The sequence below is a fragment of the Scleropages formosus genome, chromosome 25 (genome assembly GCF_900964775.1).
Source record: "Scleropages formosus chromosome 25, fSclFor1.1, whole genome shotgun sequence".
In the NCBI taxonomy this organism is placed as follows: Eukaryota; Metazoa; Chordata; class Actinopteri; order Osteoglossiformes; family Osteoglossidae; genus Scleropages; species Scleropages formosus.
The window spans coordinates 2,344,646-2,357,164 of record NC_041830.1 but is presented as its reverse complement, the minus strand read 5'-3'; the positions used below and the strand labels follow the sequence as shown (position 1 = coordinate 2,357,164).

At 50.1% G+C, this 12,519-nt stretch overlaps 1 protein-coding gene across 2 annotated transcripts; it reads left to right on the top strand.

Annotated features, from left to right (window-relative positions):
* nras (NRAS proto-oncogene, GTPase) lies at positions 1 to 12,084 on the top strand. 2 transcript variants are annotated; one of them, XM_029249305.1, is made up of 6 exons: positions 1 to 178; positions 2,817 to 2,952; positions 3,043 to 3,221; positions 4,913 to 5,069; positions 10,211 to 10,339; positions 10,547 to 12,084. In XM_029249305.1, the coding sequence occupies exons 2-5, from the start codon at positions 2,842 to 2,844 to the stop codon at positions 10,328 to 10,330; spliced, it is 567 nt and encodes a 188-aa protein (XP_029105138.1). In that variant the 5' UTR covers positions 1 to 178; positions 2,817 to 2,841; the 3' UTR covers positions 10,331 to 10,339; positions 10,547 to 12,084. The 2 variants fall into 2 exon arrangements, with proteins under 2 accessions (XP_029105138.1, XP_029105137.1); XM_029249304.1 differs by lacking the exon at positions 1 to 178 and having other exon boundaries at positions 2,551 to 2,952.
* The last annotated feature ends 435 nt before the right edge of the window (positions 12,085 to 12,519 follow it).

Here is a 12,519-nt window from a genome sequence, read left to right as displayed (position 1 = left end):
CCACGCGCCATGAGACAGGAAGTGGGGCTCGTGCAGTGTCGTGTGTAGCTGCAGCTCGGCGCCCTTCCATGTGAAAATGACTGAAGTGGCGTGAAATGCCAGTTTACCCCTCTTTTCTTTCCGCTTTCTAGTTGACTTGTGTCCAGCCTACATCTTTTTCAGAGCCAAATAGAGGAAGGTGAGTAAGGAAGGGTCTGTCTGAGAAGTTCAGATCTGCTGGGTTCTTCAGTTCATGCTAGCCTAGGCTAGTGTTTCGCTGCGCGTTCATTTTTGAAACGGGAAACACGGTTTTATTTCTTTTTACTAAGATCCATGCAGGCAGACAGGGGCGTGAAGGAGTGTCTTACCGCGGCGTGTGCAGGAAGTGTCTGCGAACGAACCTGTCACACGTCTGCCACCTGTTTCACGACTGTGGGTCTGTATATATATATAGTATGTGGGTCTTGATTCAGTCTGTCTGGACTGGATTCAATCAATGGACCTGTGTTTCTAGGTCTGAACCTGAGTCTGTATGTGGGTCTGGACCTAAGGATTGTAATGTACTTGGTGTTAAAGCTCGGTACACTTTTACCCATTTATTTATCGGGATTTACCCTGTCTCCAGGGTACAGCAGAGCACCGCAAGCCTGCAGTGGACAGACAGAGCCTCCCGGATGGACATGTGGAAGTACTGTAGCTTTATGTGTCCAGAAGGTGTGACCCCCCTCAGAGTCAATTGATCACGTGTTATTGACACATCTGAGGAAAAGTGTAAATAATAATAAATAATGATTAGCGAAGTGTAATTAGCTGAGCCTCTGTACCTAAGCACGGTAAATGTCACACTGGTCCCCTCCAATTGCTGGACACTCGAATGCACAGGGGACAGAAAGGCTCTGTTAGTGTCCAACCTGATCCCACCTGTCTCCAGGGTCCATAGTCTCTCCCGCTGTTGCTGTGGGACTGGGAAGTGCAGCAGCCCACCACAAGGGGGCGCCGGTGCTTCATTGTCTTAGCACTGCTCTCTGCAGCTCTCAAGTGCTGTTTTAAAAAAGGTGCTTCTTGTGTTTCCCACACTGAAAAAAGTCACTGAGTGTCTGTGGGGTTTTTTTTTTTTTTTTAAAAACCCTCTTTCCAAGTTGCTCATGTGGGTTTTACTGTGGCCGTCGCTGGAGCAGGAGCTCTGACTCCACGGTGAGCATCTTCCTCGCAGGTGGAAGCCGAAACGGTGCGTCTCTCCATTGGGGTGGGGGTGTCATTGCAAGGGGTAATGTGAGAGTCAGCGGTGCAAGAACTGCGTGAGAGACCCACGGAGCGAGAGGCAGCTCTGTGGCGTTGTTGTGGTTCGTTGTCAAGGAAACGAACCAAGCTCCCCTGTGCTTCTATGGCCAGTGCCCGAATCCCCCCAGTAACCTGGTTTACCTGTGGTCCTGGTGGGGGAGGGGCCTTGTAACGCCGCCGTGTTCTCGTACATGTCTCACTCCACTGATGCTGAGGCGTTTGTGTGTTTGTTCTCGTTGGTGAAATGTGTTGAAGGCGTTTCACAACCTCACTGAGCGGTGAGTGTGTGAGCATAACCGTAACGACAGACGCTTTGGTACGAGCAGCGTGTGAACAGTCACACCTTTCGGAGAGTGTTGTCAGCGTGTGAATCTTGTGAGGTCTTGACCCGTGTGAAACATTCGGCCGTCTGGGGAGCATTGGTTTTTCTCACCCAGGGGGTCTCCGGGTCACTTTGCAGATGTGGTACTGCTTTTCATCGAAAGGGCAGCAGGAGGCATTGTGGGTAGAGCTGCTGCCTCGGAAGTGGCAGCTTGGAATCCCACCCTGACCAAGGTACTTACTCTCAGCTGATACAGTAATGTGAACATGAGGGGCATGTCTGTACTGATGAGTGTTTCATCACCCCTGATGGACACATTGGACAAACACATGGCTACACGTGAATGTATTGATGATTGACACAGAGTGGTGGTGCCTTCGCCCGAACACTCTGTCATCAGCATTTCACCACAACTTTTTCTTCTTCTTTCTCCAAGACGTCACGTAAAAATCACATGTGGTTCTCGGTGACGACAGAAATGTTCATTGACGTGGAGAAAACCCAGAGCTTTGGGCTCGCAGCCCACCACGTGTCCAGCTGGCAGTGCGTTGAATGCCCCCTCTTGGCTCAGAGGGGGAGGTGAGAGGAGCCTGGTGTCTCTGAGGGTTGTCGGTACTCTTTGTAAAACTGCGTCCAGCGCCACTTGTCAGCCTTGTGCTGCTACTGCTGCTGTACTCAAGGCAACTTTGACATTTGACTTTCCACAAATAGATGTGACATGAGTTGTCCTGAAGTGGCAGTGCGCTGGTGCTCCCTTCTTTGAGACAGCCACATCCGTCCCTTTGTCTCCCGTCCCAGCAGTAGGTAGGATGGTACGCACAGTCCACCGTATGTTGCAGAGTGTGTGAACAGCGCTTTGTCCAGTATGTCCTCACTTGTCCACCATCATGCCGAGAATTTCTAGGAAGGTGACTCCGTTCGCCGTTGAACTTCGGAAAGCAAAGTTCTCATTCAAAATGTGCTGAACTTGTTTGCTTTGGCAAGAAGACCTGAGCTGCTTGGGGTTTACTGCGGTATTTGGTGAAAAACAGTAAAAACTGCAGCAGCTCTTGTCAGCATTACATGGAGTGTTTACCACGTTTTTAGGCTTTTCAGTTAAATTTGGGTAACTCATGCCACTGCTTGTTTTACCTCAAACAGTGTGTGTGCGTGTGTGTGTGTGTCCCCCCCCAAAGACACACTAACATTTCCTCCTCTTCCACTTGATCTCACAACCTTCTGCTCTCATGAGCAGCTCTTCAGTCCTGGCTGAGGGCACAATGACGGAGTACAAGCTGGTGGTGGTGGGGGCGGGCGGCGTGGGCAAGAGCGCGCTCACCATCCAGCTCATCCAGAACCACTTTGTGGACGAGTACGACCCGACGATCGAGGTAGGCCTTGGGGACGCACACGCGCACAGAAGGTTTGGAATTCATGTGCAGAGTTCACCTTGGGTGCACTAATGCTTGCTCCATGGGTAGGACTCGTACAGGAAGCAGGTGGTGATTGACGGCGAAACGTGCCTACTGGACATCCTGGACACGGCCGGACAGGAGGAGTACAGCGCCATGCGGGATCAGTACATGAGGACAGGGGAAGGATTCCTGTGTGTGTTTGCCATCAACAACAGCAAGTCTTTTGCTGATGTTCACCTGTACAGGTACGCAACGTGTTCACCAGTAGGGCACTCGTCCTCACGCAGCTCCACTGTGTGTGATTCAGAAAAGCTGTATGGACATGACTGAGTGAAGACTTTTTTTAAATTATTTAACAGGAACCAAACACAAGAAGTGAGAAATAAATAAAATAAAATAAAATATACGAACCCAAAATAGTGAATCTATAATGGGACAGCTGGTAGCATAGTGCTTAGTCGCTTTGACTTTGGACCCAAAGGTTGCGGGTTTGAATCCCATCTCCGGCTATAGTACCCCTGAGCAAAGTACTTACTCTAAACTGCTCCAGTAAAATTACCCAGCTGTCTAAACAAGTAAATAATTGTAAGTAGCTTAACACTGTAAGTCATGATGGAGAATGAATAAATGTAATTCATACTTTTATGTATGACGCTACTTTTCCCTTAGATACTAGGTATCCTTTCCTGTACAGCTGGTAGCCAACTGGTCAGAACTGTGTTTATGGTAAACCAAGAAAAATATGGCCTTACTGTCACCTGACCTTTGCTCTTTCCATTGGCCACCAGTGAGACTGCTCACAGTTTACTATTGGTCAATCAGCGCTACATGTAGTGGGTGGCACAGCGAGTAGTGCTGCCGTCTCACAGCGCCTGGGTGGTGTGAGAGGATGTGGGTTGGATCCCCACTGGGTCTGTGTGGAGTTTGCATGTTCTTCCCATGTCTGCATCTCTTTCCTCTTGGTGCTCTGGTTTCCTCCCACAGTCCAAAGATGTGCTGTTCAGGTTCCCCCATAGTGCGTGTGTGTGTTCCACTGATGTATGGATGAATGACCCATTGTAAGTAGTGTATCTTGCAGTGTAAGTCACCTTGGTGAAGAAGGTGTGTGAGCTGGTAACACTCCATAGAGTTCGTTGGAAGTCACTTCGGCAAAGTGTCTAAAATGTTGACCACACAGTAATCGTGTGTCGTCACCCTTCTCCAGCGGTGCATCCCATCCCCAGCGTACATCAGTTCCATAACACTGTAAAAACATGTTACAGCAGCCTGTCGCTGCTGTTGTGGCGCTGCTTTTATGCCCAGTTTGTAGTTAACTGAGCAGTGTAGTGCCCTTTTGAACCACAGCAGCACTAGTACACTGAGTGAAATACTGAGTTATAGTGATAAGTTAGTGATCTGCAATCATCTAGTTGTACAGCTGGTATGGAGGGAAGTATTTCTGCTGTCTCCCTATGGACAGTGGTGTCCTGGGCGAACATTGTCTAGCTGAGTTCCACCAATGTGGAGTGAGCATCCCTCACTGGCCTTTCTTCATGTCTTACTACTTTTCATGCTCTTACTTTGTGTCTCTGCTCACTGTGGGGCTCTCGATGGAGTAGCAGTTGCGGAAGGACCCATGATACTGCTGTGCAGTTTAACTAACCATGTGCCAAACCAGCAGTTCATGTCATGTTCTCCATGGTTCAATATTTGTTTGCCTACAGATGAACTGAATAATGTCCAACGAATGTATTTGCATTTCTTTCCCCCCAACCCTTGACACACACCTGTGTAGGTTTTTTTATTAAGCTGTGTGACGTAAAGGTCAAAGACCTTCAGTATCTGTTATAGTATTTGTTAAGTTGAGTTACATGATGTTCGTAGCAAGAACCAGGTTTGAAATACTCTTTACTGGAGTCCAACCAGATCTTCACATCTTTTTTTCATGTCCCCACAGGGAACAGATAAAACGGGTCAAAGACTCAGACGACGTTCCCATGGTGCTGGTGGGCAACAAGTGTGACCTGGCACGCACCGTGGACACGAAGCAGGCGCAGGAGCTGGCCCGCAGTTACGGCATTCAGTTTGTGGAGACCTCTGCCAAGACTAGACAGGTAAACCTGAGCTCACACCCGTTCTTTTTTTTCTTTTTTTTTTTTGTTATTCTAAAAGCAAAAAAGGACAAAGTCTGCATAATGTTTGCTTGGATTGTAAGATGTCTTCATTTACTTTGCAGATGCTTTTGTCCAAAACAACTTCCAGTGAGCTCTAGTGTTATCAGCCCACATACCTTAGTCACCATGGTGACTTACAGCGCTAAATACACTACTTACAATGGGTCACTCATCCATACATCAGTGGAGCACACACCCTCTGTCACTCCCACACTATGGGTGAACCTGAACAGCATGTCTTTGGATTGTGGGAGGAAAGCAGAGCACCCAGAGGAACCACACAGACACAAGGAAAACATGCAAACTCTACACAGACTGAGAGGGGCTTGAACCCACGTCCTCTCGCACAGTCCAGGCCCTGTGAGACAGCAGCACTACTCGCTGTGCCACCATGCTGCCCTGGATATACACGCACACAGTATATCCCAACGAGAGAGAGAGCACACTACACAAGTAATTTTTTTGCGTTCATTCATTAAGTAGAGGCTTTTCTCCAAAGCAACATACATTCCAAAAAAAAATACAATTTGTGCATTACATTAAGAGAAAGAGACATGGCTGCAGATGTGATTAATTCTTTTTACAAGGGCAGAAAGTTGTAATGTTTAGCAAGGGTGTGCTGTACCATTAGAAGTTCCAAAATTGTAACCAGCTCTTCCAGAATGAATTAGTTTTAGTGTTATGATGGGTATATCTTATATCCACTTGACAAGTTCATATGGGTCTCCTACGTATTTATACTTGGACCATTGGAATAAGATACATGTTTTTGCCAGATAGTTGAGCAGTAAACGTACTGTATTGCATATGTTTCTCAGAAAGATCACTTGGGTTGTGTTTGAATTTTTTATATAAAAGGGGATGTCTGATACCCTTGATGTTCTGGGTCAGAATTTAAAGTGGTTAACTAGTGTCACTTTCCTGTACAGTCATGATGGAACCCAACTAATACAGAAAATAATATTGTATATACAGTAATATAGTTAATACAATATACAGAAAAATGAGTATATAATGATCAGAATGAATTTTATTGGCCAGTGTACTGACATACACAAGGAACTTGCTGTGGTTCTAGGTGCTTCCACTATTTACAAACAGCCGACAGAAAATTACAGAATAAATAACATATTTACAGAGTATACAAACACGAGAGTATAAATAGTATAGAGACAAAAAAGTAAATAAAAATTAAATTACATAAACCCAAAAACCCCTTATGAAGGAAAAAGCAAGGCGTCCGTTTACCCCGCCCGGTATGGGGTCACCGGGGCCCCACCCTGGAGCCAGGCCTGGGGGGGGGGGGGCTCGCATGCGAGCGCCTGGTGGCCAGGTCTATGCCCACGGGGCCTGGCCGGGCTCAGCCCGAAGCCATAACGTGGAGCCGCTCTTCGGTGGGCTCACCACCTGCCGGAGAAACCGTAAGGGGCCGGTGCATTGTGAGTTGGGCGGTGGTCGGGGCCGAGTGCCCGGCCGACCCAAACCTCGGGCGCCAACTCTGGTTTTTGGGACTTGGAATGTCACCTCACTGGCGGGTAAGGAGCCTGAGCTGGTGCGGGAAGTTGAGAGATACCGTCTAGATATAGTCGGGCTCACTTCCACTCACAGCTTGGGTTCTGGAACCACTCTACTCGATCGAGGGTGGACTCTCCACTATTCTGGCGTTGCCCAAGGTGAGAGGCGGCGGGCTGGTGTGGGCTTATTAATAGCCCCCCAGTTCAGCCGCCATGTGTTGGAGTCTACCCCGGTGAATGAGAGGGTCATCTCCCTACGCCTTCGGGTCAGGGAACGGTCTCTCACTGTCGTTTGTGCTTATGCGCCTAGCGGCAGTGTAGAGTACCCGGCCTTTTTAGAGTCCTTGGGGGGCGTGCTGGAAAGCGCTCCCACTGGGGACTCTGTCGTTCTACTGGGGGACTTTAACGCCCACGTGGGCAGCGACAGTGATACCTGGAGGGGCGTGATTGGGAGGAACGGCCTCCCTGATCTGAACCCGAGCGGTGAGTTGTTATTGGATTTCTGTGCTAGTCGCGGTTTATCCATAACGAACACCATGTTCATGCATAAGGGTGTCCACCAGTGCACTTGGCACCAGGACACCCTAGGTCGGAGGTCGATGATCGACTTTGTAGTCGTTTCTTCTGACCTTCGGCCATATGTCTTGGACACTCGGGTGAAGAGAGGGGCTGAGCTGTCAACTGATCACCACCTGGTGGTGAGTTGGATTCGATGGCGGGGGAAAAAGCTGGATAGACCTGGCAGGCCCAAACGCATAGTGAGGGTCTGTTGGGAACGTTTGGCGGAGGCCCCTGTCAGAGAGGTCTTCAACTCCCACCTCCGACAGAGTTTCAACCAGGTCCCAAGGGAGGTGGGGGACATTGAGTCCGAATGGACTATGTTCCGCTCCTCCATTGTCGGTGCGGCGGTGCGGAGCTGCGGTCATAAGGTCTCCGGTGCCTGTCGCGGCGGCAATCCCCGAACACGGTGGTGGACACCGGAAGTAAGGGATGCCGTCAAGCTGAAGAAGGAGTTCTATTGGGCCTGGCTGGCTCATGGGACTCCTGAAGCAGCTGACAGGTACCGACGGGCCAAACGGAGTGCGGCTCTGGCAGTCGCCGCGGCAAAAACTCGGGCTTGGGAGGAGTTCGGTGAGGCCATGGAGGAAGACTTTCGGTCGGCCTCAAAGAGATTCTGGCAAACCGTCCGGCGACTCAGAGGGGGGAAGCGGTGTTCCACGAACACTGTTTACAGTGGAAGTGGTGCGGTGCTGACCTCAGCTGAGGATGTTCTCGGGCGGTGGAAGGAGTACTTTGAGGATCTCCTCAATCCCTCCGACACGCCTTCCGTAGAGGAAGCTGAGGCTGGGGACTCGGAGGGGGACTCGTCCATTACCCTGGCTGAAGTTGCTGAGGTAGTCAAAAAACTCCTCGGTGGCAAGGCTCCGGGGGTGGATGAGATCCGCCCCGAGTTTCTCAAGTCTCTGGATGTTGTGGGGCTGTCTTGGCTGACACGCCTCTGCAGCATCGCGTGGAGTTCGGGAACGGTGCCCCTGGACTGGCAGACCGGGGTGGTGGTCCCTCTTTTTAAGAAGGGGGACCGGAGATTGTGTTCCAACTACAGGGGGATCACACTCCTTAGCCTCCCTGGGAAAGTCTATGCCAGGGTACTGGAAAGGAGAATCCGACTGATAGTCGAACCTCGGATCCAGGAGGAGCAATGCGGTTTTCGCCCTGGCCGTGGAACACTGGACCAGCTCTATACCCTCACTAGGGTGTTGGAGGGTTCGTGGGAGTTTGCCCAACCAGTCCATATGTGTTTTGTGGACCTGGAGAAGGCATTCGACCGTGTCCCTCGTGGCATCCTGTGGGGGGTACTTCGGGATTATGGGGTTCGGGGCTCGTTGCTACGGGCTGTTCGTTCCCTGTATGACTGGAGCAGGAGCTTGGTTCGCATTGCCGGCAGTAAGTCAGACCTTTTCCCGGTGCATGTTGGACTCCGCCAGGGCTGCCCTTTGTCACCGATTCTGTTCATTATCTTTATGGACAGAATTTCTAGGCACAGTCAGGGAACGGAGGGTGTCTGCTTTGGTGGCCGCGAGATCTCGTCTCTGCTTTTTGCGGACGATGTGGTCCTGTTGGCTTCATCGAATCAAGACTTGCAGCGTGCACTGGGGAGGTTTGCAGCCGAGTGCGAAGCGGCGGGGATGAGAATCAGCACCTCCAAATCCGAGGCCATGGTTCTCAGTCGGAAAAAGGTGGATTGCTCCCTCCGGGTTAGGGGGGAGTTGCTCCCTCAAGTGGAGGAGTTTAAGTATCTCGGGGTCTTGTTCACGAGTGAGGGAAAAATGGAGCGGCAGGTTGACAGGCGGATCGGTGCGGCGTCCGCAGTAATGCGGTCATTGTACCGGTCTGTTGTGGTGAAGAGGGAGCTGAGTCGTAAGGCGAAGCTCTCAATTTACCGGTCGATCTACGTTCCTACCCTCACCTATGGTCATGAACTCTGGATCATGACCGAAAGAATGAGATCGCGGATACAAGCGGCAGAAATGAGTTTCCTCCGCAGAGTGGCTGGGCGCACCCTTAGGGATAGGGTGAGGAGCTCAGTCACCCGGGAGGAGCTCGGAGTAGAGCCGCTGCTCCTCCGCATCGAGAGGAGCCAGTTGAGGTGGCTCGGGCATCTGTTCCGGATGCCTCCTGGACGCCTCCCTGGGGAGGTGTTCCGGGCTTGTCCCACTGGGAGGAGGCCTCGGGGCAGACCCAGGACACGTTGGAGAGACTATGTCTCCCGGCTGGCCTGGGAACGCCTTGGGGTTCCCCCAGAGGAACTGGAGGAGGTGTGCGGGGAGAGGGAAGTCTGGAGTACTCTGCTCGGACTGCTGCCCCCGCGACCCGGCCCCGGATAAAGCGGAGGAAGATGGATGAATTAAATTACAAAAAATGTTTGGATAATGTCACTGACAGAAACGTATAATAATAGTTAATAAAGTAATATAGACACATACTGTCTGAAACTGCTTGGCCGGAGCGGGGTCATGGTGAACCGGAGCCTAACCCAGCACCGTAGGGCACGAGGGGGAGGGGGAGGGGGCGCACCCAGGACGGGATGCCAGTCACCGCGCCCCTTATACTAATACAGAAAAAACAATAATAAGAAAAACAAGACAAGAGATGCAATGAGATAGAAAGTAGAAAACTATGAAAAAGTACCCAAGAACCACAAAAAGCCCCCCCACACACACACAAAAACCTGTGACCGGTCTACTTCTACTTTCAGTCATCTCCGGTAGCACCACCACTCGAGAACCAAGTGTAAAAAGAGTGTAAAGCCCTATAAAGTCCATTGAAAAGGGGGGTGGCAAAAGATTGTTGAAATACTTATGAGTCTTTCTCAATGCTCCAAGGTGTCGAGAAAAGGGCTGTGAAACAGTTGGCTCTTCCCTTTTCAGAGAACTCTGGGGGGCTGGGGTCTATGATCCAGCACTCAGCTGGCAGTGTCCTCTTTGCGCTTTCACCATGTTCTTCGTACCCTGTTGCTGTTGAGCCTTCGTTGGCCCTCGTTCACATCGCTCCACCGGTGTCCCGCAGGGTGTGGAGGACGCCTTCTACACACTGGTGCGTGAGATCCGCCACTACCGCATGAAGAAGCTCAACAGCGGAGAGGACCGGAACCAGGGCTGCCTGGGACTCTCCTGTGCAGTCATGTGATATGCTAAGGTCGGGTCAAAGGCTTACGGCTCTTGCTCAGGTTTTCGTTATGTTTGAATTTATTTATTTAGTAATTTAGTAAATACTTTGCTCCAAAGTGATGCACTGTACATCTTAGAGAGCAGGATAAAGACAGCACATCGATGTCCAGACAAAGGAGTCTGGCGATGGTTCAGTGCAGTTCAGTGCTTGCTCTTGTGTTCTCGCTTTTCGTAGGGTGGTGTCTCCTGTGTGCCCCCCCTCCCTCCAGCTGGTGTGGCTCACTGCTCCTGGACCCACTCTGTGTGCGGCAGGCCTGCGGGAGAGGGAGTGCTCCTGGTGAAGGACAAGAGGCATCAGTGGTCGCCCTACAGACAAGAAAACACATTTTTGTTTTGTAACCCCCCCCCTTTTTTTTTTTTCATACAACCAAATGTTCTTTTACAGACTTTTCCCCGCACTTGTCTGCCCCGGGCCCAGTTTCGAGGACAAAGTCAAGGATGCACCAAAGGAACTTGCCATCCTCGCGGTCGCTGGGAGGTCCTTGTCGGATACCCTGCGTGCATCCTACTTCATAGTCAGCAGCAATGCCCCTCCCCCACGTCCCACCTGCCTGTCCCGCGACAGACACAGAAGACCATAGATCACTTCCCCGCCCCTACCAGCCTCACTTTCTGTGGGATGGAAGTTGTGGCCACAGCTGAAAAGCTGAACACAGAATGCTGCTGCGTCACATTTTGAAAACGTTTGACTTTTAAACTTCATTATATGGACAAAGTGTGATACAGAAATTGAAGAGCATCGTTTGGATGCCATCAGCACAGGCATTACTTTTGGTCCTGGGTAAAGCGCTATGCTTTATTTTACGGTCAGTACTTCCCTCTACCTTAACCCTCAGTGAAAATACTGGCCACGGGGAAGTGCAGAGCAGCTCGGTGTGTTTCTTAGAAGCGTGTGTGACATTTTTAAATGTTCATTTGAAAAGTGCACATTATATAAGACGTTTGCCACATATGAATGAAAGGGCCAAGTTCTAGGGAGAGACTAAAAAGACTGTTGCACACATTAGTGTCTTTAAGGTGGACAGCACACGACACAGCAGTACTGTCCCAAACCGAGATTCTGCACTCCTGCCAAGTGTGTGTGTCTGTGTGTGAGAGTGAGTGAACGAGCGAACGAACGTCTGTGTGTCAGGAGTGTTGTGAACATGTGGGAATGTAGAGATGATGTGAATCTCCAGAAGGAGAGACAAATACCTTCACTGTTCAGTGCCTGTATTTCAACTGCATTGACATTTTCTAGTCCACAGTCCAACTTCCAGTCCAGTGGGTGGCAAATAATTCCAAGATGCAAAGGAGCACTTTCACACTAATGGGCTGAGAGACTTGACCAAGCTGGACTGCCAAGCTGTGATTGTGCACAAAGGGAAATGCTTTCATTTGACTTCTCTCTGCAGTCAGCTGATTCTTCTCAAAGTGATGCTTTTTGCTCTTGTCTGCATTCCACTCAGTGGGATTTCCTGTGAGAGTTTCTCCTGCTCTTCTCAAAGAATTTCCCTGAACTGTAAGGATCCCAGTTTTTGCCAGTGATTTCTGCTTCATTCCCAAAATGTCTTCAATGCATTGTCTACTGAAACTGTTTTTGAATCTACTGAAGAATTGCTCTATAGTCACATGGGTTCTATTAAGGGCTTCAGGTGTGCTCTTTTCTTCGGAGGCTTTCCTAATCTCTCTCGGTGGTCTTTCCTGCCTTTAAAGAAGATCAACTAGATTTTGTCACAGTATTTTTATTTTTTGTATTGCATACTTGGATCTTTACAAAATAAATGCTGAACTGATGTTGACTTATTTGTAAATAAAAAAGACACACACACGCACAGGCTGAAACCACTTGTCCCAAGTGGGGTCGCGGTGAACCGGAGCCTAACCCAGCAACACAGGGTGCAAGGCTGGAGGGGGAGGGGACGCACCCAGGGTGGGACACCAGTCCATCGCAAGGCATCGCAAGCAGGACTCGAACCCCAGACCCACCAGAGAGCAGAACCCGGCCAAACCTGCTGCGCCTCCCCTAAAAAGGATCTAAACTTTTTTTTTTTTAACACAGGACTAAGGAAGGGGAGTCTTGCTGTGGGATCAGGCTGCTGTTTAAAACTTAAAATAGAGCTCTGTGTGTGTGCTGTTGCCAACACAGCCATCTGTCACGGGGGTCTA